Source organism: Octodon degus, unplaced genomic scaffold (genome assembly GCF_000260255.1).
Source record: "Octodon degus isolate 3935 unplaced genomic scaffold, OctDeg1.0 scaffold00144, whole genome shotgun sequence".
Taxonomy (NCBI): Eukaryota; Metazoa; Chordata; class Mammalia; order Rodentia; family Octodontidae; genus Octodon; species Octodon degus.
Genome location: NW_004524720.1, coordinates 2,417,006 through 2,440,530, shown reverse-complemented (window position 1 = coordinate 2,440,530; position 23,525 = coordinate 2,417,006). Strand labels below are relative to the sequence as shown.

At 44.4% G+C, this 23,525-nt stretch overlaps 1 protein-coding gene across 14 annotated transcripts in view; it reads right to left on the bottom strand.

Annotated features, from left to right (window-relative positions):
* Pard3 (par-3 family cell polarity regulator) overlaps window positions 1-23,525 on the bottom strand; it is a 543,836-nt gene that overhangs the window by 177,091 nt on the left and 343,220 nt on the right. For 2 of the 14 annotated variants that reach the window (XM_004641848.2, XM_023701949.1), the window contains exon 19: window positions 21,730-21,824. The exons of 11 other annotated variants lie outside the window; for them this stretch is intronic. In XM_004641848.2, coding sequence (XP_004641905.1) covers window positions 21,794-21,824 — 31 coding nt within the window. In that variant the 3' untranslated portion in view covers window positions 21,730-21,793. Of the gene's footprint in view, window positions 1-21,699; window positions 21,825-23,525 lie in introns of those variants that run through there. One more of the 14 variants, XM_004641845.1, reaches the window with a different exon arrangement.

The window sequence follows — 23,525 nt, the reverse complement described above, 5'->3', positions numbered from 1 at the left end:
TATATCTTTACCTACACTCACTGTAATTGACAAGATATTCTAGTCTGTTTCTATCCCTCTCACCTCCAGGACTGGGGACTGAACCCAGGGTGAGCTGGGCCACATCCCCAGCTCTTCTTTTAAATTTTCTTTTTGAGATGTGGTGTCCCTAAGTTGTACTGCCTGGTCTCAAACTTGTGCTCTCCTGCCTCAGCCTCCCAAGTAGCTGAAAGTACAGGCATGTGCTATAGCACCTGGTTTAGTGTGCTTCTTCATTTACAGTTGCTTAATTCTTCCTGCAAAGGCAGAGAAAATCACTGCAAAAACCTGGCTACATGGACTGGCAATGTGAGGTTCACAGATCAAATCCATTATCAACCTGGGAGGGTAATCCCTCACTAGCAAAATGCTTAACAAATTGGAAAGGATCAATTACTTTTATATTAATGTCTTCTAAAAGCTACTGGGGCATGAATGTCAGATGGGTCACTGTCTAAGCAATGGCACAGCTGGAGAAATCCTGGACCAGAAGGTCTGGAGGCGCATGCACTCCCAGCTGAGAGCACTTGGAAAGCAAATTCCAAATGCTGCCACCTGTGGTGTGAGGCAGAGGCCAAGAAACCCCTGGCCCAGTGTCTGGGAGGACTTTGCCAGTCACACCTTGGGACACACCAGCACAAGAAATAGAGGAATAAAGGTAAAATAAAGAGCTTGGGGGAAAGGTGTTAGGCAACTGCTGTACAGGCATGTCAAATGGGAGAAGTCCAGTGCAAAAGATGTCTGTGCTCCATGGAAAACCCCACAGAAAGACGTAGCAATGAGCCTGGTCTTTTCTAGATGGGAGCTGATTGTGACATCCCTGAAATATACGGTTTTCCTTATTAAAGATTCAGGAATGTTTGTGCTTGGCTAAAGTAATCTCAAGGTAATCTGCTAAATGGGTTTTACTGTGATGTATTGAGGTGAAATGAACTCAGCGCTATCTGCCACATCAACCTCATCTATTGTGCATGGACGACGATGGCAGAGACCCGCGCCTCTTGATGAGCAGAGACAGCAGAGTGGACAGAGCTGTGACAAAGGCTGGAGACAAATTCAATCATGTTTACATAGAAGAGTTGTTATTAAAAATTAATTACCGATCAGGTATTGTGGTATATTGCTGTAAACCCAGAACTCGGAAGGCAGAGACAGGAGACTTACAGTTTAAGGTCAGCCTGGGATACACAGCGGATTTAAGGCCAAACTGTTGTCTCAAAGCAACAACAACAAAAGAAGGAAGGAAGGAAGGAAGGAAGGAAGGAAGGAAGGAAGGAAGGAAGGAAGGAAGGAGGAAGGGAATAAGGGAGCAAGAAAAAAAGGAGGGAAAAGAAAAATTATTGTTGGGTTTCATAGCAATTAAATCATCATTTTATGGCCATACTTCCAAAAATGTTATGTAATTCTAATGTAATCCCAATCAAAATGCCAATAACATTCCTTGCAGAATTGGAGGCACCCTAAAATTCATTTGGAACTGGAAAAATTCTAGAATAGTAACAGTAATTCAGGGCAACAAGGGCAGGCCAGGGGGTGTCACAATTCCTGACTTTAATTTGTAAAGTTATAGGATAAAAACAGTATGGTCATGGTAAGGAAAAAAAAATCAAAACAACAACAACAATAACAGCAGACTTGCAAGTCACTGGAACAGAACAGAAGATACAAAACCAATTCCAGGCACACTCAGCTGTGTTATTCTGAATAAAGGGGCCATGTATCTTCTCTGGAAGACAGAGAGCCTCTTTAATAAACGGTGCTGGGAAAACTGGCTTTCCACATGCCAAAGGTTGAACTAAACCATATCTCTCACCATGTACTAAATTAAAATAAAAGTGGCTCAAAGACATAAACACTGGAACAGAAACAATCTGATGGAACACAAAGGTTCAAGCAAAGACTTTCTGAATAAAACTCTAGTTACACAAGAAATAGTACAAAGGACCCATAAAGGGAATCACATCACATTAACAAGTGTCACACAGCAAAGGAAATCAGCGGGAAGAGACAGTCCACAGAATGGGCAAAAGTTTTGCCTGCTGCTCCTCAGACAAATGACTAATATCTAGCGTACATAAAGAACTCAAAAAAAAAAAAAAAAAAAAAAAGAAAGAAAGAAAGAAAAGAAAAAAAATTAAGACTCAAGCTTGAAGATACAATCTAGAAATGGGCATCTGAAATGAACAGACACTTGTCAGATGGAAAACTATAAACAGCCAATGAATTCTTTTTTTTTTTTTTTGGTACCAGGAATCAAACTCACGACCTCACATTTGCCAGGCAGATGCTATGCGTGCTAGGCTATCTTCCTGGCCCCTAAATGGTCAATGAACACATAAAAAAGTTCAACACTGCTGGCTATTCAAGAAAGATCAAGTTAGAACAACACTTAGCTTCCATTTCCCTCCAGAAAGAATGGCTACTATCAAAAAATCAACCAGTAACAAATGCTAGCCAGGCTGTGGCCATAAAAGAACGCTTCTACACTGTTGGCGGGAGTATATACTGATATAGTCACTATGGAAGTACATATGGAGATTCTTCAAAAACTAAAAGTGGAAATTCCATTTGACCCAGCTATTCCCATTCCAGGTCTCTTCCCCATAGAGTTACAGACATCATGCCACGGCAATGTGCAAATACCCACACGTATAGCAGCACAGTGAAGAACAGCTACGTCTTATTTTCAGCCTGTAAGTCCACCAACTGTGAGTGGATAAAGAAAAGCTGGCATTTGTGCACAATGGAGACGGCTCTGCCATGGAGGACAAGCATGAGTCATTTCTAGGAAAACTGGACACACCTGGGGATTACAAGGTTAAAAAAAGTGACTCAGACACAAAAGCTTAAAATATCACCTGACTTCTTTCATACGAACACTGTATGTATTTATTATGTACATCATGAAATGGCAAATAGGAAAAAAAGAAAAGTATTGTAATTCAGTGTGGAAAATATATATAAGTTTGAACTTTGACTTAGTACCACTGTCTTATATGTTTTTTGTCTACTAGTTAGGTTCTTAATCTGTATGTATTACAATTAACTTTAGAAGATCTTAGAAGATACATCAATGAATTTTACATTAGCAAAATAGCAGGCAGGTAGAGAGAAGGGGAAAAAAGAACTGAAACATGATACACACATGTACCAAGTCCTAACGACGAGTGCAGTCATCCTGCGCTGCAAATAGACACTAACAATAGTCAAAAAATTTTTAAAATGAACCTTTTTTATGTTTTAGTAAATTAACATATCTCCACAGTATAAATACTGCTGAAATAGTTTACCATTTAGATTGGAATATTTGTACTGCTACTAAAATTAGGTCTTTAGAAAAAATTATGCTGAAGGATAACATACTGCATGTAGTTATAAATAAAATTAAAATGTAATTTGTTTTATAATGAAAAGACTTTTCCTAATGCCATATTAAAAATATGATACACTAAAAGAAAGTCTTAAAAATCTGCTGCCATGATTAAAAATAGATGGGCAGGATATCCAGAATCAATTATGTGCTAGGCTTTCAGCACTAACTTTTAATGCAAGATTTTCTTCAAAAACCGTCCTGCGATGTCGGTGAAGTGTGGTGTTTCCCACCTGGTCACACAGGACTTCACGCCTGTGAAGGGCTTGGCTACACATCTCACTATTTACCCGTAGAAACACTTAGCAAAAGTGACCCTGCTTGGCTGAGAAGCACAGATCAGAACCGAAACTACGGCCCCCGTTAGGCCCCTGGCAAGCTCTGCGAGGCGACTCCTGGAGTCACCAACAGTCATGCACCGCAGCAGCCTGTCCTATATTTTGCTCCTCATTTCTCCTATCCACACTGCCATGTGGCTCATTCTATCACTTCCTCTCTTCAGGGATTTATTTCCTATTTCTTCCCCCTTTTTTCTGTAGTGCTGAGATAGAACCAGAGCTTTGTGCCCGTGAGGCCAGTGCTCTGCTGCCACACTACACCCTCAGACCCAGGGACTCATTTTCTCTTGTGGGGCTCCCAGGAGGGCTGCTGGTAGACACACATGTTCACGCAGGACCCCAGGACCTGGCTTTGATCAGCACCTGCAGCGACTAAGCTGCCGACTGCCCTAAGGAACCTGGGAAATACCAGCTGCTCAGCAAGCCGCCACAAGATCCGGACAGCAAAGCCCTGGACCAGCCCTCCCAGGCCCCAGGCCAACTATCTGTGTGGCTTGGAACACACTGTTCATTCAAGTCACGGCAAAGCATGAGTCTTAATGTCACTCCTATAAAGTCCTTGAAGTCACACTTTTCCCAACTCCCAGTGACTTTATCTCACTTTGCAGACTGTCCTCTTACCCTCTTATGCACTGAAGATACTATGTATGTTCATATATTTCTGAAAATCAAAGGATCAGTTTCCTCATCCAAAGTCAACAGTTAATGGAGAAAAAAAAAAAAACAAGGCCTGGAAATAAGAACAGCTCCAAGTCACATCCTAAGCTGGGACGAGAGTTCGGGCCACCTCAGAGCTAGTTTAGGGATCTCATTGGGCCTGATACTGTGCACTTCTCAGAGAAAATGAAATTCCAAGATACACAAAGTTCACTCTGTGTAATTCCTAAGTGAGGCATATAATTGAGCACCTGATGAATGCTCTTTTGATTATTTAATTACGTTTAACGAGAATTATTGAATTCTTATTATGTACTTTATATTATTGATGCGCTCTGCCAGCGGGTGAGATGGGTGTTGTCATTCTTCTGTTCAGGGGAAGCACAGAGGAGTAGAGTGACACCTTGGGTCACAGAGCACCTGAGTGGCAAAGCCAGACTTCAGATTCTTCGCCCCTCCCAGAATCTCTTCACTCCTCCCCCAATCCCAAAAGGCTTCCAAACCAAAGGCAGGCCCAGTATGCCTTTACACTCAGGCAGCTAATTAATAAAGTCTGTGTTTCAATAACTGTGACAAATATTGCACAGCTTGCAGCATTCAGGTCTAGGGGACATGCATCCTGAATGGAATTTGTCTTTAAAGACTGAGAAACTGAACATAATGTCAAGAAATGCTCCTCACCATTAGAAGGGATCATAAAAAAGAAAAAACTACCCCCATACCCATGCATGGGACACTGCCAACATTTCTAAATGCAGTGACACTCCAAATGCTAACATCATCTGTCCTGGCATATTCAAATACTGTCAGGCAACAGCAGGAGCGTGTCAAACTGCCCAAATCCATTCAGAGGGTGAAACAGGATGGAACGCCCCGCAAGCGTTTATCTTTTGTAATCACATGCTCTTGGTTTTCGTCACAGTTTTTTGTTCCTCAGACTCCATTTTACAAATAGGAAGGAGAAGAAGAAATAAGTCACTTCTATTCTGTACCCCCTGCTCAGGATCGTCCAGATTTTAGTGACATTTTAAGAAACTGCTGCCATGAAAGCGCCCTGATTTGCTCAGCAGTAGATTGTGGCAACGCTGGAGGAATCAAGGGAAAGGAGGCTGATTATGAAAAGCAGAAAGCGCCTATTTAGGCAAGAAACATCTTGGTAATCAACAATGATGAGAAGGGAGGCTGAGAGAAAGGCTACATGGCAACTTGACAGTGCTTTTGTAAGATGGGGTGCAGTTTTAAATCTATGGATTTTAGCAGGGGTTCTCTTTAGGAGGAAATTTACCAACTTGAGAATCATTATTTGATTGTGTACAGTTTTCATCAGGGCTAGTAGTCTGATTAGATTTAATAAACTAAATTTGTGTTGCTTGGTATGCAAGAAAAAAAAGTGACTTTTTTTAAAAAAGAAGAAAAAGTAGCTTCTCCTTAAGAAAACTCCACCAGCCTGAGATGTACCACGTACCCTTCCTGGACAGCATATCCTTTTCAGGAATCCCTCTCAGTGTCCCCACAAGTACACTGCTAACCCTGGTGCAGCCTCTGCTGCTAATCAAGGGTGTACTGATGGGGCTCCAAAACAGACACTTCAGAAATCCTAGAAGAGAATGGAATCAGGAACTATTAAAACAGTAATTGAAAAGAGAGTAGGAAGGGGGACACCCAGCACAGAATCAACTTCAGCTCTGTAAGAATCACTGTAAGCCCCAAAGATCTAAAAAGATAAATGCCAAACACACAAAAGAAACAAAACAAAAAAAAAAAAAAAAACACCTGCGAGATTCAGACACAAAGACTCAAGAGGGGGCAAACACAGTGATCCCTCTGAACACTAGATACATGGGTAATAACAGAAATAATTTTTGTAACCTATACTTAAAATCATTTAGTAAGGTGATGAGATAGGAGTCAAAGTGTATTTCCCTTATGATGGTGAAGCTCTTCAAGGGTCAGCCAATTCTCAGACCCCAAGACGGTTTCTGGGAGCAAAGAGACTCCCTCTTTGTAAAAAGAGGTCTATTAGTAATTCATGCCCCCTACCACATTTTTATAAGGCTTGCCCCACCCTTTATGTCGTTCTTCAAATCGTACCCACACAGGTAATCAAAGCACACTAACCCCACAACTCCCAAGATCCAACTGCCAATAGCACGCAAGTTGCATTTTGGTGCTCCTCTAACTGTACTTTATTATAATCATATACACACCCTCACACAGAGTTGAACTCAGCAAAACCAGCACATAATTCTGATTTTTCTACGTGCTTAATTTGGGGATGAAATCAGTCGTGTCTGCCTAAACTGATTTGGAAAGTGCCTTTTACTGACTCCGTTGCTGGGTCTTTTCTCCAGCACCACACTCCCACTTCTTGCTCTGCTCATTTTAATGCATTATTGTTTCATAATACAATGCCACAAATTGCAAATTACATTTGACTCAAGGAGTGATTATGAAAAACACTATCACTGCTGCCTTTGCGCGAATAACTCTGATAATAATGAGAGATTGATTGGGCTCAAAGCAGCCCAAGTGATGAGAAGGGTCAATTTGAGCATTTCTATTAAGCTTCTTTTGTTCAACCCAACACTTTCCCGGGTCAGAGGCAAATAATCATACCCTACATCTGGTTTCCATGGTTTTCCTTTTCCTAAGGAATGGGGAACAATCTCGCAAGTGCTCCTGCCCCAGAAGGCGGTCCCTATAAGAAATGCTGATACAACTTAAGTCACAGAAAACACATTCATTTCAAGGGACATTTGAAAGAAGAAGGAAAAGGCAGATAGGTATTTTACTACACACCTTTCGCTGTTAGGACAAAGAATAAGGAGTTGTCAGTAACAAAGAGAATCCTAGCAATTCCTTTTCGTTTTTGCCTGTCTGACACCCAAACTGGCATCCAGGCAGAAAATGTACCCGATATGATGCTAACACATGCACCCACAAAGATTGTTTTTATCAGTTAGGAATGTGACCTCAATTAAATATGCACTGGGAACCAAACTGCATGTTTTAATCACTGATATAAAGAGACGTTAGTTACAGCTGCGGAAACACCCTCAAGTGCTTTCTTGTTCTCCTGTGCTTCTAGAGTAGATGAAAGTCACACAGAAAGATAAAATGGTCACTGAAGTTTGAAAAAAAAAGTCTTAGAATTTTTGTGTAGCTCCTGCAAACTTTGAAAGATGAAAACTTCCCCAAAGAGCTCATTATCTGTAAAGTTAAGATGTCGGTCAGCACTTTTTTCTGTCGATTATAAAAAACAATTTCTGTTGATTCACATTTCTTAGAGAACGCTCTCTACAGAGTAAATTAAGGGGTGTGGAGTTTTAGGTTTTATCTTTAAGTTGATTTGCATATTCAGATACAATTTTAAGAGCTGCTATTTCTACAAGGCCCTGCAGACCAGCTCTGCAGGCTAACTGCCAGGAAGCAGAAGCCACGCTTCATTCCAAGAATAAGGAAGAGCAGGGGAGTCCCGCAGAGGCAGCTGACTGCCCAAGGCAAGATGGCGCAGACACCCACCAGCCAGCCTTGGAAACCAAGCCACCCTCTGAAAGAACAACGGGCTAGAGGGCACATGGTTGGCTTAAATCATCTTTGGTGCTTGCACTTTGCATCCCAAGTCCTGGAAAGTGTAACAGATACGATGAATGATGCGATGACCCCAAGTCCTGGCAAAAGCTCTTTTCCAGATAAGCGGCTTCACAGTTTTGGATATTACTTATGACTCAGCTACCGGGAAGAGCCCAACAGGCCACTAGTATGCAGTCCTGGCATGGTTTCAGGGATGGAATAACAAAGGATTAAACCAGGAAATGGGTTCACTGTCTCCTCTGCAAGCTGTCTCTTCTTTGCCCCTCAAAGAAGAGGGAGCATGAAATTTGACAAATGTCAAATCACCATGTTCTTCCTTCTTTGCCCAAATAGTTCAACATATGTTCAAATATAGAACTTGTTGATTTGTGCTCTGGCCTCATTCCGAGTCATTTCCATCTTCTCGGGACAGTTGCATCCGCACTGCAGGCTGCATGGTCTCAGGCGCTGGGCTGACTCACTGGCGATCACAAAGGGGGCTGCTCTGTGAGAGCTCACGGTGCTAGCCAAGACGCCATGCTAGAAGCGGAGGCCAAAGCACGGCTGTCAGTCTGGAGGACCCGTCTTACCAGTCCTAGCTGGGACTCACAGGGAATCACTGTCACTCTGCCTGACTGCTATGAGAAACTGTCTTGTCTACACTAGTGTGTGCAATCATGGTCCATTGGTAAACCAGATTTCATTTAGAATGCATGTATATAGATTCCAAAGGGTACATAATACCCATATATCTTGGAGGTTTTGTTTTTTGTTTGTTTGTTTGTTTGTTTTCTGTAGTACTGTCATTCAACCTGGGGTCTTTGGCAGCTCTTTTTAATTTCTTATTTTGAGACAGGGTCTTGCTAACTCTTGGGGTGGGGGGTCTTGATAAGCTGCTCAGGCTTGGCCTTGAAATTTCAGTCCTTCTGCCTCAGTTTCCAAGAGTGCTGGGATTACAGGAATGCACTGCCGCCCCCAGCCCACATATCATTGTTAGTCAATGAGTTCAGATTATCTATCTAAAAATAACCCAGGAATAATTAAACAAAAGAGAAGCCCCACAAGAAAAGAACAAATAACATGAACTAACACACAGAGCACCTTAAAATTTTAAAAGCTTCCCATGTGACTATTTTATTTAGTTCTTGAATTAAATGTCAAGAAAGTGGAAATGACTGAGGCTGGTATAGTCAAGCTTCACACGCGATGGGGCTGGCTTGGGAAAGGGCGCTTCACACTCTTAAACCTTAACTTCTTCCTAGTACGGAATTCTCTCCTCCGAGACTGACCTCTACTCTTCCACATAACTGGACTCTCCATGTTGACTTACATGTTAGGAGTTCAGGAAATAAAATCTCTATTTATTACATTAAAATTTCACCCAAAGAAAAAAATTAAGATTACCAGGTAGAAACCAAAAGTGGTATAAAACCAAATGGACTGTAAAATTCTTTAAAGCAATGAACAAAATGGCGACTCTCAAGCATCTTGGAGAAATACACCTGCACCTCCACGCGGAGTCGTCATCACTCCCTGCTGCTGCTGGGGACTTGAAAATAATCAGACATTAAAAACACCAAAGCACTTGGGTAACACCTGAAGATAAAAGCTCAATTAGAAGCTCTCCCTGGCAGCTGAGATAGATGGGGCAGATGTTGTCAACCTCAGCACTACTGGAATTTGGGGTCACGTAATCCTCTGTCATGGAAGGACCTTTATGCATCACAGAATGTATAGCAGCCTCCATATCTTCTATCTACTAGGTTTGAATAGTGTCTCTTCTCTCTTGTGACAAATAAAAAATGTCAGACACTAACAAACATCTACAATGCAAAGTGCTAGAAACTGACAACTACTTGGCTAGGGTTAAGATACTGTAAACCAAGCAACTCGAGGCTCAAACAACAGAATTGCATGTAGGAGGCCAATCTTGATGATTCAACAAGACCTTGTCTCAAAAAAGGAGGGGGTAATGCTGGGGCTATAGCTCAGTGTTCTCTGGGTTCAATTCTCAGGGTGAGAGAGAGGGAGGGGGGAGAGAGAGACAGACAGACAGACACAGAGACAGAACAAAGGAAAAAAGGAGCAGGAAGGAAAGAAGGAAGGGAGGGAGAGAGAAGGAGAGAGAGAGAGAGGGAAACTGAGGGAGAGAGGAAAATGGAGAGAGGGAGGGAGCGAGAGGGCAGAGGAGAGGATTTGATTGAAAGAACAGTGCTAAGAATACTGATTTTTTTTTTTTCCAGTACGGTGATCCAAGTCGGGACCTTGCATTTGCCAGGCAGGCATTTATGCTGCTGAGCGATCTCCCTGGGCCAGAGTACTGATCTTTAGATGCATACACGTCAGCACTATTTCCTCTGGACTAGAGAAGGAAGTCTTCCTCTAATGAGAGGCTTAGGGCTGCGTGCAGAATGCAGATGACATGATCTGGCATGTTGCAGCATTGGAACCCAGAACACAAAAGAGCATGCTAGAACAAGAACACATCTGGAAATGTCGCCGCAGAGGCACCAAGCCAGTCTAGCCAACATCACAACCTGCAATTCAAAGCTTGTACTCCAAAACCTGAAAATCACGGTTACTTCTGTGATAAATGATGCTATCCAGTTATAATAAAAATGTTATCCATTAAAAGTACAGTACCAAAGATTAAAAGCAATCACATTTAGACTGCACAGCCATTCCAGGCAGAAATCTTCCACACCCAACAGCCACTGTTCTCTCCCAAGCGCACTGGGTCTGAGAGCTTGCTCTGTCAGGCCCACACCCAGTCCCTGTGTTTGGGAGAACAGCGCAGTTTCGATGGGAGCTGCACTGCCTTCCACGGGTTAGTGCTGGGGGTTAAGATTTAGTGGGCACAGAGCAGTAGTTCTGGAGATGAGATGATTCCAGAATGGACAGTGGGACAGTTTGGGCGACAACATGCGTGTGCTTGAAGTAAGTGCCACTGAACTATACCTTTAGAAAGAGATAAGATGGCGAATGGCATACTTTCTATTTTTACTACTATTTACCAAATAGTAAAATGCATATTAAGGATGTAGCGACACTGATAGTACTCTGGTACCATCACCAGGGCCTTGGGGTGCCAATCTCCAGACTTCCGTTAGCAGGAGAAAATAAAGCTTGCTTTGTTTAAGGCACAGTTGTTGGGGATCCAGGATGCCTTCACCAAGCTTCCTCACAGATACAGCCATGCAGGTAAGAAAGAAAAAAAAAAAAAAAGCAGCAGCATTTGCTTTGAAGCACTCAGCTTCCCAGTGAGGGATGAGAGTGTTTCTCTGTAATATCTCGGTAAATGACCCTATTCTCAGGTTGATACCTCTTCAGGTCAGTCCTCCGGCACCCAGCAACCCATTTTCTCCTCCACACATTGCCCTCACAGGCAACCTGGGGGGTCGGGGATGAGGTGGGGAAGAGCCAGCAGCCTCCCCAGGATGTAGAACAGATTAATTGAAACAACTGAAAAAACACCAAGGCAAAGCCTATCATCCCCCATGCCGCTGGCCCAGCTGACAGAGACTTTCAGTGTGAAAGCAACAATCCAAGAGTCAGAGACGATTTTCATTTCCTCTCTATTGTTTCCGGTGCTATCTGGGCATCTGCGGGTGTGCGGACAGCCAGCTTCCACCCTCCTCATCCTGGCTAACGGTCCGAAGAGCCTTTTCTAACCAGACAGCTGCCTGCCCATGCATGGACAGAGGGCAATGGAGGTGACTCCTATAGACAAAGGTCCCTCTCCATTGCTGACTGTCCTTCATGCAAATAACACAAAATTCTGCACCAGTAACTTAGAGAACTTGCATCCATTACATAAGAAAAATAAAGGGTTTGGATAGTCTGAATACAGTGGCCTAATCAAAGAGTAAAAGGCATACAATGCTGAGAATAAAGACAGTAACATCCAAATGGGAAAAATATGTATGCTAGCATCGAGAAACTTTCCAAAAAGAGTCTCATAGGAAAAGTATTATATTTTCTATTTGTTCTCTAAAGTTGAGAAGGGAGACCTAAAATCTTAATGGTGATCCATTTAAAGATTGCAGTGTTAGCTACTAGCAAGCAGGATACTTGTTACCTTTTCTACCTTTTAAATAGTAACAGCTTATAATGCTTCACTACTGAAACTAGAAGTAAAAATTGTGCCAAGGGAAAAAACACACAGAATTCTAGACTCTCCTGGGAAATACATTTCCAGAAAGAAACTAATTTTTTTCAAAGCAACGACATTAAAGTATATAAGATATATTTTGTGAAATTAAAAATGCATATAAAAGTCCTAATTTTTTTTCAAAGATGCATCTAGGCAAGAAGCCCTTTAGAAAAAGTGTGCAAGTGAAAATCATGAGTATGTTCAGTACACTCGTTTTGGTAGTTCACAGCAAAGTGCTGGCAGTTTGAGGAAGCCAAGAACTTTACATGAACTTGGCAGAATACAAGATGCTGGCCTTTGTTATCTGCAAATCACAAGTTATTGCAAGTTTTTGAAGCCAAAGGAAGAGGGGCATTCACGGTGCTTGGGGAAAACAGAGGCTCAGACAACTGTCTAAAAGCATACACAGGTAGAGTGAGGTCCCCTGGTCATCCATTAGGGTGGTTCAATATTACAATGTTTACCAAAAAGCTTTTCAAGAAAGGTAAATTTGGTGTAGGAGAAAAATTGCAGGAGGTACTTATCTAACCTAAGTACTTTTCTTGTTGTGTGAGCACAACTGAAATCTGGAACCTGGTGCTGACTTAGGAGTGCACCAGCCAGGGGACTCCTGCCCCCCAGCCACCTCTGGGAAGTCCTGGGCACCACAGTTCCACAGCTGCCAGCACAGGAGAGAAAAGGAAAACAGTGAAAGCAGAATTCGACTGAAGGGAAGATGGGGTCAGAGAGCCAGCAGCAGCAGCCACCGCAGGGGTTTTCCTCGCCTGCAGTACTGGAGGTGGCACAAGGCCTTCACCCTGAGCTATGGCCCAGCTCTTTGGCTTCCTCCTCCGGGAAGGTACACAGAGGGTACACGGAGGTACACGGAGGGTACTCAGATCCACGGCCTCTGCTTGCTACGGCTGCCGGCACACATATTTCTCTGCCAGCCCCTCCAGGCACACTGCCGTGGTTTCAAGTAGCTACTCACACCTCTGGTACTTCCAAACCTCTCACGTACCCAGCCGCTACCCCCATCGGGGCTTGTCACTGACATATGCGATTCACCATGTCCCCTTTCTCTCTGCTGACTGTTCAGTGTTTTCTCCACACTGCATGACTACCTATCCAGCCCATTGGGCCAGAACTATGGGAATTATTGCTTACTCTTCCCTCCCTCTTTGCTACACCCAACAAAATAATGGGGGTTCCTAGATTCCACTGTCCCCACGGCCACCAGTGTCTGCAACAGCACCCTAACAGAGCTCTCAGCCCCCTAGCCCTACAGTTCGCAGTTCTTTCAGTGCACTGTGGTTAAAAGAACCTTTCAATTTTCTAAAAATGGTTCATTTTATCAAGTTGTTCTCTTGCATGGCTACCCATGGCCCTTAGGGAAGGGCCACACTCTGTCACTCTGTCCTGAGTCTGGTATGAGAAGCCACCTACTCCTGGAAGCCTAGAGGATTTCCGCAACCACACAGTGTCGTTCCAGTTGACTGTCCAAACCCATTAAAGTTCTGAATGCTGGTTTTGTGGGACTCAGCTAACATTACTAAAAACTGAATTACAAAATAATGGTGACAGCAGCAGGCAATATCTACTTAGTACTTACTTGGTACGAGGAGTTGTGAAATGCTGTATTCATTCATTCATTCATTCATTCATTCATTCATTCACTCACTCATTGTAGACTCAAAACAGCCCTGAGGCAGGCAGCATTGGTGTGCACACTTGACAAGGGAGATGCCAGAGTTCAGAGAAGTAATCTGCGCTAAATCCGGGGCTGAGTGGACAGCCGGGATCTGGAGCCGGACAGCATAACTCTTACCCACTGCTCACCACCTCCCTCCCACAGAGGGCCACAGAGGGAGTCACAGAGAGCAGGCAACAGGCTCCTTCATGAAATGCTCATCTCTAAAATTATGTGTGTTGCATGCGCACTGCATTGCAAGGTGAAATGTATGTCTTACTCTGGATGATACTAAAAATAAAGTTGAGCTCCACTGGTGACAAATGCTCCTTTCCCTCATGATCACCTCCAGAGGTCGAACTCGGAACAGCCCCTGGATCTCAGCTGTAAGGTTCTTGTCTGGAGGGAGGCAGACGCCTGGGGCCAGCTTAGGCCTGCTGCCCTGAGTTCCCACAACAGTGTCTACACCTCCCCGTCCCCAAGGCCCACTGAAGCAGCACCTATACCTCACGGGCCTGGGCCTGTCATCTCTGCTGCACTGCCACTGAGTTCCCAACACCCACCGTGGGCCTATGATGAGGCAGACACTCCAGTAGGTAACTGCTGAACTTTGGAAATGAACGGTTTTTACCTCATAATTACTAAAAACATTAACCACAGTAAGCTTGGTCGAAAAATATGTACCTGCTCATCCCAGAAATAATTTGTCTGGGTGACTAACAAAATGCCTAAACTTTATTTTACTGTACAGGTGAGTCAGGGCACAGAGCTGGCAGAACTTCATGTGGCTGCAGCTCCCTGCGACAGATATTTCTAAGGTGCACTGTGGAGGGCAGGGCAGGGTAGAAGCAGGAGCTGAGCAAGGTGGGGAATGGGGCTGTTCCCTCAGAAGCAACAGGGCCTGGAGTCCTCACGCAGGAAGCCTCCCACTCCTAGCAAAGCACCCTTCTGGGGGAGGCCCAGATCCAGCCACACTGCCCATGGTTACTCGCCTCGGTTCTGCAGCTCAAAGCCAACTGGAAAAGAGGCAGCAAAGTTACTGGGACGCTCCGCACCAAGCAGGAAGCACAACTGCCCATTCCCTGCAAACGTGCACACCTGAGGGACAGGGCTGTCAAACCAATTTTGTCAAAGTCAGTGGCCGGCGTGCAGAGGACAGCTCGGGGCAACAGTGCCTGCACAGAAGATCACAAACCTGGCAGCTGGCTGCTGCTAAGCCCGGGAGAGAAGACCAAAGCATACTTCCCACCATATCAGAGCACCTGTTTGTGGATGGTCTGAAGGTTACCATCTCAAAAGTAACTGTTTTAGATCAACCCATGCTGCCATAAATTAAATAATGTCATCACTTTCATAGAAAAATGTTCATCCCTATACACTAAAATGAAATAAACAATGAAAAAAAAGGAAAGAAGCCTGAAATTCTAGAGCTTTGCAGGTTGCACTTGGGATCCTTTTCTAATAGCTAACATTACGTATGAAAGAAGGGATGGTCCAAAAAGTTATTTCCCTGTATGTGGCAGGTGTGGAACATCACAAAGGCCCAGGATTGAGGACTATGGGCAGATCAAAGGTAGAAGACCATGAGCCCATGGGCAGAGCCTACAAGGACAGCCACAGAGGCCACAACAGAAGGCCAAGCGGCTCTGAGATCTGTGTGCTCTGAGGGACCTCGCTGGGCAGCAAACCCACCTCAAGGGGATCACGCAGCACTGAGGATGGCAGGCATGAGCCTGAGATCAGGAGGGTGAGCTCAGGTTTCTCTGATTAGGGGAAACATAAGAGAGCAATGGTAGATGACCTGAGGGACGGAGAGTTACAGAGGAAGAAAAGAGAAAATGGGGCATAAAGAAAGGAAAGAAGCTGGAGGGACATAGCTCAGCAGCACAGCACTTGCCTGGCAAGTGCCAGGTCCTGAGTTGGATTCTGGGTACCCAAACAAAGACAGGACAGGAACAAAGCAGTTTCAGAGCACTAAGGCCCTCCTGAAAACCAGGAGAGCTGGTACCTCATCTTTGTCTTTTTGTAAATCATTAGTGTTCCAGAGTAGGACCTCCACCATCACAAACAGTAAGGTTAGCTAAGGGGGCCTGGCCTTGGCCACTGGGTAACATCCTTAAAAATGATGGGGGTCGGGTAGAATGTAGTTTCATGCTACAGGGGTTGTGCAATATGTGTGAAGTTTTGGGGTGCCTTCCTCTACTCTGCAAAATAGGAAGAACAAAAAGAAGAAAGAAAAAGACACACCTGGAGAGAAACTAACATAGATGGAAAAATTTAGAGAATCACGTAGCATGTAGCATCTCATGTTAAGAGCCAGGCCCAGAGCTCCTAGAATCTGTTTTTCACAGCACACACCCAACAGCAGCACCAGGTCACGTGACAAACTTCACAGCACTCTCGGCACCTGCACAGGTTTTAGAAGAGTACAGCCACAGGGCCAGGAGAAGCAGCGAGCACGGCACAGTGGTGAGGAGCGGGGCTCAGCACACCAGAACTTGCAGCCAGTGTGGCCTCCCCTTCTGTCACAAGGTGACTCGGTGAGTGAGCTCACTACCCCAAACCTCTGCATTTTAGTTTCTATACTCACAAAACAGGGCTTAACAATAGCAGCTTCTGGGGTTATAATGGAGATCAAATGGGTGATGGGAAAACGTTCTTTCTAGTTTCTACAAGCATCAGCATGCAGGGACTGGGACTGGCGCCTACCAGCCGCAGTGGAGAAGGCGGAAGGACACGCTGCCCTGCCAGATCTGAAAGATGGGCCCAGAAGTGGGGGTGGACAACTCTCTAACTAGAGAGCAGAAAACACAAGTAGGGACAGTTGTGCCTAACTCAGCCCATTTCCAAGTGTCTGTAACTGTGTATGAACACAGAAGGTAAAAGTCCTTTCTGAAAACTAATTATTATGAGGGAAGGATATGTAATTACCATTTAAATATTATAGCTGTTCTGCAAGAAGAAACTAAAGAGGCAAGGCTGTTATTACTCGGCAATGTGTACCTCTTGTAGGTGTGCTCAGAAGCACCCAGGCTGCAGGAGAAAGCGGAAGCTGCCATGCACCTCTGGATGAGGCAGGGCTGGAGGCCACTCACCAACTCTCTCCTGCTTGCACGAGCAGAAGTGCCTGGAATTCATGCATGGGCAAAGTAAGTACTACCTCCTTGCTCAAACTTGTCTTGCCTCAATTACGTAAGCCTCACTCGGCCTTGGGGATCAGGAATGAATTGCCCAATAGGAAGGATTTAGCTGAAGTTCGAGAATCTGTTTTGTGAGTCAGACGCACAAGAGAATATTTAAAACACTAGTGGTATTCATGGCCGAGAAAATGGTACCTTCAACAACAAGCCAACACAAAAATCATCTCCTCAATTATGGCATCGACAGAAGGGATCTGGGCACTGATGTCCTTCCAAAGAGGGGGACAATGGCCCTGACGTAATTTGCTAGAAACTTCCAACTTACTCCAGATAGAATTTTCTTAAATGCACTGCTTATTACTTACTCCAGAAATGTATTTCATTTATTCACTTGCTCGACAGATGTTGTCTTCATCTGAACTTCACCGAAAAATGACAGAGGTGAGGAGATAGAGCAGCACTTAATGACAGCTGCAAGGAAGAGTAGGAGAATCCAGAAAAGAAGTGTTCGTGTCTGGCACTAGAGGCCATGAGAGCTTTGCCACGCACCCTCCAGGAGCCAGAGGAGCTGCACCTCCTGTGTCACGTGCACAAATTTCCAGGACTGGGAAACTGGATTCTGATGTCAGCTTGGCCTGTGCTTCTGCACTCCTGCCAGCCCTGGGTTCTGCCAGGCCATGGTGGGAGGATTTCCCCTTCATGCCAAGGGTATGAACTGATGTCTCAACACTTCAACCTAAGGACCCCGGGGACTGGGCCTATTACCTGGGCTTCACAGCCACTGGGTGACAGACACTAAGAGGTGTGGCCAGTCCCACATACTTCCATAGGCCCAGAACCACACAGCAGCCTTCTGGGGCTTCAGGGAGGTGAGGTCTTAGCCAGGTAGCCTGCAGAGTAGGACTGGCTCTGGTTATGCCCCAGTCTGCTAAAGATACAGTAGCAGGGAAAGGGAAAAGAGTTCCCACCTCTGCCAACTCAGTATTATACCTGATTCTGTTAGGTCATCCTAAGTGCAAATAAGGAACACAATGCCAATAAGTGAGATATGAAGGTGGAGGCTATGGTGTTGAATTCTGCATCAATCCCCTGGAAAGCGGCACCTGCATGAAGACACTGAAGGTCCAAGAATAAAGCCATGGCTGTCAGAGAGGGACATGGTAGGCAAGGGCGGCACAAGGGCAAGGGCACGTAGCCCTCAGGTCCAGGAAGAGCAAGGTGACCAGCAAGGAGTGTGAGGCATGAGGCCACTCAGAGCCCTGGGCCCTGCAGGTGACTGAGGTTCGCCTTCACTGAGGGACTATGGGGCTGAAGCAAGGCCCACTGGGACCACTGGCCTCAGGGAAAACAGGGTGGGTGGAATGAGAGCAGGATGGCTGTAAAGACCAGAAAGGGAACAGGTGGAGGCTTGAGCCAAAACAGTCCCACTTTTCCAGCTCATCTAAGGTTGTCCTTTGCCACTTCCTGGCCCACCTTTCTGAGCCTCTTAGGTGATACACTGGTTCTTAGTAGTCATGGTGGCAGCAAAGGAGCAGCCAAAAAGTCCTAGGATTACCGAGAGGGGCTGAGCACAGACCACAGAGGCTTTGGCTTTTGTGCCTAGGCAAATCACAAGTGTGGCATAAGGGAAAAATAGTCGTTCGGGATCACTTGAGGACTTTGCAGCTAAGCAAGTACAATGCAAGATGCCATTTTCTGAGAAAGAGGAGATGGAGAAGAGTAGTTGTGTGAAGTATCTGGGACAGAGGTGGGAACTCGTCACATTTTGGGCACCAACATCTGAAGTGAGGACTCATGAAGATGGCTAAGTCTACAAACCCAGAGTGCAAGTTAGATGCTCATGTGGACGTGATGGGGAGCCATTTCCTATCAACAGTACTTAGAGCCTGAAGCCCATGTCTCCTCGTAATATCAAAATTTTATGTTAATGAAACAAAAAGATGAGAAAAGGACTAAGGACTGATCCCTGAAGTTGCCTGGAAAGTGGGTAACGACATTAGCAGGCGAGAACCCAGTGGAGTGAGGAGGCAGCCCCCTGAAAAGCCCTCAGAGCAGCAGGGATGCACATGGTGCCCAGCACTGTGGCAGAGGGGGGATGCAGGACCCAGAGAAGGACATTCCAGAGAACGAGAGCAGACACACAGGTGTCACACAGTGTGAGCATGGGAGAAAGAGGCAGTGGCAGGAAGGGGACGGTAGGGCCAAGAGTGCTTTCCCTACTGGAGGAGGAAGGGGTGGGGGGACAGGAAGATTCATAGAAAAGCAGGGCCCAGAGGACAGACCAAGAAGAAAGTGCTGCCAAACACAGCTGCAGGACAAGAATGAGGGTGCAAAAGCCTCCAGGACCCCAGCTGTGGCTGACTGCATGAGAGGCCTAGTGACCCAAGCTCAAAACAAACAAAACAAAGCCCAAGGCAAGCGGAAACAGGCAATGGCAGACATGGTTACGTTACTCTGATGTAAAATTTAATCTGATTTAGGTCTTTTGTTTCTAAATTAGCTATTATTCAACACAGGTCAGAGGAGAATCATCCAACATCCATTATATAAGAAGCCATCCCCTCAGTGAATTCTTTAAAAGACAGTCTGAAATGATAAAACAATTAATTTTGCATAATAATTTATGACTTAATAAAAATACATTTAGGAATAATGTGTGTCCATTACATTTAATGTAAAAGATGCAAGACCTCTGATGGTAACAAATAAAAGCATTCAGAGCCAAGCAAGGTACTGCATGTCTGTAATCCCAGCATACTAGGAGGCTAAGGCAGGAGGATCATAAGTTCAAGCCCAGGTTGGTAACTTAGCAAAAAGTACGTCTAATTGTTGTTTTTTAAAGAGTTGAAGTTGCAGCTCATAGAGAGCCCCTAGATTCAACCCCTAGTGCTCAGGGGAAAAAAGAAAAATCAAAACAGCACTTCCAATAGACATCGTGGCAAATATCACTAGCCATGCCTGGCTCTACCACACTTTCTAATGGTGTGATAGTATTCATTTATCCTACATTATTAGAAAGTAAATAGTCACTAGCCTTCAATTTTCACATCAATTGCAGGAAAAAAAAAGAGAGAGAGATTCCATTTTCTACACAGTCTGGAATTGAAATTGACTTAGCATCTCAGAACTGTCAAAAATTTCTTGTACGAAAGGTTTTCTTTGCAGTGTCTGTGAAGCAGGTGTCATCCCTGACACAGCGTTCTGCATTCAGGCCCCAGGTCCATGAAAAAGAAACGTTGAGGAATGTCAAGAGAAGTCCCAGAAAGGCCTCGAGATGTGCTTCCTGCCCCTGCCAGCTCCTCTCTTCCTCTCCAGTCAGCTGCCACATGGCAGGTCTCTAGTGGAAAGTGTTAACAAGGAAGAGATGAACATTTGAAAAATATCCTACCAGCTATCCCAGGACTTATTTTTGCTAAGGGGTCAGCCTGACACTTACTTTCCCATGTTATAAAATGGGAAATTCTTCTTCAATGCAAATTAAAAGATACACACATTAAATTCCTGGGATTTGCATGTTCCAGATTTAGTCCAAGAAACCCAGGTGGGATGTGCTCAACACACAGCAGCTTTCTGACCAGCTGCCAAATAGAACACACACAATTAGGCATGTTTCTCACGTTCTTTTTTTTTCCTCTTCATATGACAAGGTACCACTATGTTTCATTTAGAGGTGCGGTTCCCTATAGGTGTGTTTTAGCTGCATTCTTGAAGTTGCTGGCAGATTATATAGAATACCATTTAATTTTTTGAATGTGAAACTGGTCACATTAACCCATGTGGCAACTAAGCTTGTGTCCTAAACATATTCAAGGCCCTGAAATCTGAGGCCCTCAGACCAGAATACAGGTGATGGTTCCCCAGGTGAGGTGCAGTGCAAGAGTTGAAATGCTATGAATTTCAGGAGTCAAAATCCTCACAAAGGTACTCTACCCAATCCCAGGAGACCTTTCATCAAATGGCTCTCACCTTCCTATTTATAAGATTCAATTCTAACATTTTCCAGAAACAGCTAACTAAAGAGTCCTTGTCTGGAATCCTAGGGTCACAAATGAGGGCCTCTGCGTTTTGAAGCAGTAATTTAATTCACAATCTCATTCTAAAGGAAGGGCAGCATGTACTCTATCTGTGCCAGTGTTTGGGTCTGAGATGCCACCAAGGATCAGGCATTTTTCTAGGACCATTTCTATAGCAGCACTGCTCTCAGAACCCGTGGTTTCAGCAAACCTTGGGGTCACCTTTGGCCAGAGTTGCTCCTGTTGTACATACTTGAGAATATGCTAGTTTTGATTTCCCTCAGTACAGAAATGTGTCTCTCTAGTCTTTCGTATTCTGTCTGTAACCCAGAAAGGAATGAATCCTTGCCAAAGAAGCCCTGCCACTGGGTCATCCATCTTTGCCGCACCACATCTCATCCCAGATGGGCGATAACCCACACAGCTCGCTGCCTTTGTCCTGTGTGTACTGCAGCTGCCTGTGACCACAGGCCGGTGCCTTACGCAGGAATCCAGCTGGCGGCTGCGCACCACATGATCTTGGAAATACTGAGGTGGTGTGTGCTGATGATTTCTGAACACGCCACAAGCAAGGACTACAGTTGTCTATTAAGGAGGGGGTGGGGGCTAATAAAAAAAGATAGAAAAAAATGCCTCTGCCTTTAGAAGCAGTAATTTAACCCCCACACTGGAAATCTAGATCAAGAAGTTCCAAATGGGTTAACATGGAAATTACTTAGCCATCAAAACCGCTGATACCATAAACAAAATTCATCAACAGCCACTAAGAATTCATTGAAAGTAAATTTATTGTTTGTTTAAGAAAAACAACAACAACTGTGCAACACGTGCTGCTCGAGACATTGTGAACCGGGTTTGGTGTTCATCTCTTCTCGGGCTTCGGTTTGGCAAGGCTAAATGAGAGACACGGTACAGACACACAGTTAGTAAGCACGGAGCAGGGCAGCAACAATATGAGTTTGTTATTCTCTCAAACCTAAGACGCATCATCCAAACCGTAATGGTACACTTTAAGATCTGAGCATGCTCACTGTGTTCTGCAAATGACTGTTCTAAAATGGAAAAGTGAGCAGTATATCTGATTTCAACCAAACAAGGTTTCCAATGAAGCTATCTATTTCCTCTTACAGAGCTGAATGAAACAATGCTTCAGGGGCCCAGGTAATTATTTTAAGTGTAATTGGAGAATTCAATTTTGATGGCTACACTGCAACATTACTTTTGCTCTAGCTTCCCAAAGCAAGAGGCTCTCAGCTATCACAGACAACAGTAAGAAAGAAATCAGAAGGCCTGCAGTATAGCTCAGCGGACTAAGTGCTTGCTTAGGTAAGTGCAGGGGCCAGGGTATGATCCCTGGTACCACATGCTGCACCAGCCCTGTCCCTAAGGTGTGCTGAGCCGGCAATGGAGTCTGGGTGTTGTGGCTCATGCCTGTAATCCCAGCACTAGGGTGGCTGAAAACAGGAGGATCACTACAAGTCTGAGCTGTGTAGTGAGACCCTGCTCGAAAGAAAGAGAGAAGGAGAGAGGAAAGGAGGGAAGGAGGGAGGGAAGGAGGGAGGGATGGAGGGAGGGACGGAGGAGAGAGAAAGGGCCATGTGCCAAAAAGTCATATCCTGTAAGAGGCTTCAGTTCGTGGGCACTTACACTTCTCTGAAATTCAAATAATAATAGTCCCATTTTTCCAGAAGAGCAATATCAAACTGCATTTACTTCAGGGTGAGTAAAAGGGGACACATCATTTTAAATTCTTAATATATGAGAAGACAGGACTTTAATGACTTGTTGGTAATTTCTATTTAGAGATGGAAACTAAGGCCAAAACATTTTGCTTAAAAATGTTGTTGTTTTACTTTAAAAAATGCACACATTTAAATCCTGAAACAACTGTTCTTCTTCCTTTTCAAGTATTTACTTCTCCTTAGTGACACCTCATATAATTGCAGGGTTCTCAGCAGCATTTCCTGGTGCAAAATTGAATAGCCAAGTGTCTGAGAATCAAACCTACACAGCCTCAAAACTTCAGGCCCTCCCTCTGCTGCTGGCTACCAACTCACAAGCTCAGGAGGGCTTCTTAGATACAAAGCCACCTCAACTAAGATAATCAGATCTCTGTATGTGCCAAAGATGATGCAGCAAGTAAAAGAAGAAATTAATACAAACTTAAGACACTTTACATTTGTTATTAGATTCCTTATGGATTTAAATTTGTGATTTAAAACTTGCACGAAGGCAGCTTTTGCATTTCATATCCTCCATAATTTATAAACAGACGAGGGATTCATCTGACTTCTAACGTTCTTTCCTAGAGCTATTTATCAATAATTAAGATATTTTTGTGACTACTATACAATGTGTGAAAAAGGAGCCGTGTTTCTTGGGTATGCCAGTGACTGAAACTATTCAGCCGAACATCAATCTCTGGTCACTTTTCAAATATGGCACTCACTTTGGTCCATGTTGTGTTTAACCAAGAATGTCAGACAGACCAGCAGAGGTGGGAGTACTGTCCTGGGAGGGAAGAAGAGTGGGGGAGACAAACAGATGGTGGACAGACAGACAGAGTGGATGCTAGGTGGGGAAGATCCTGTGAG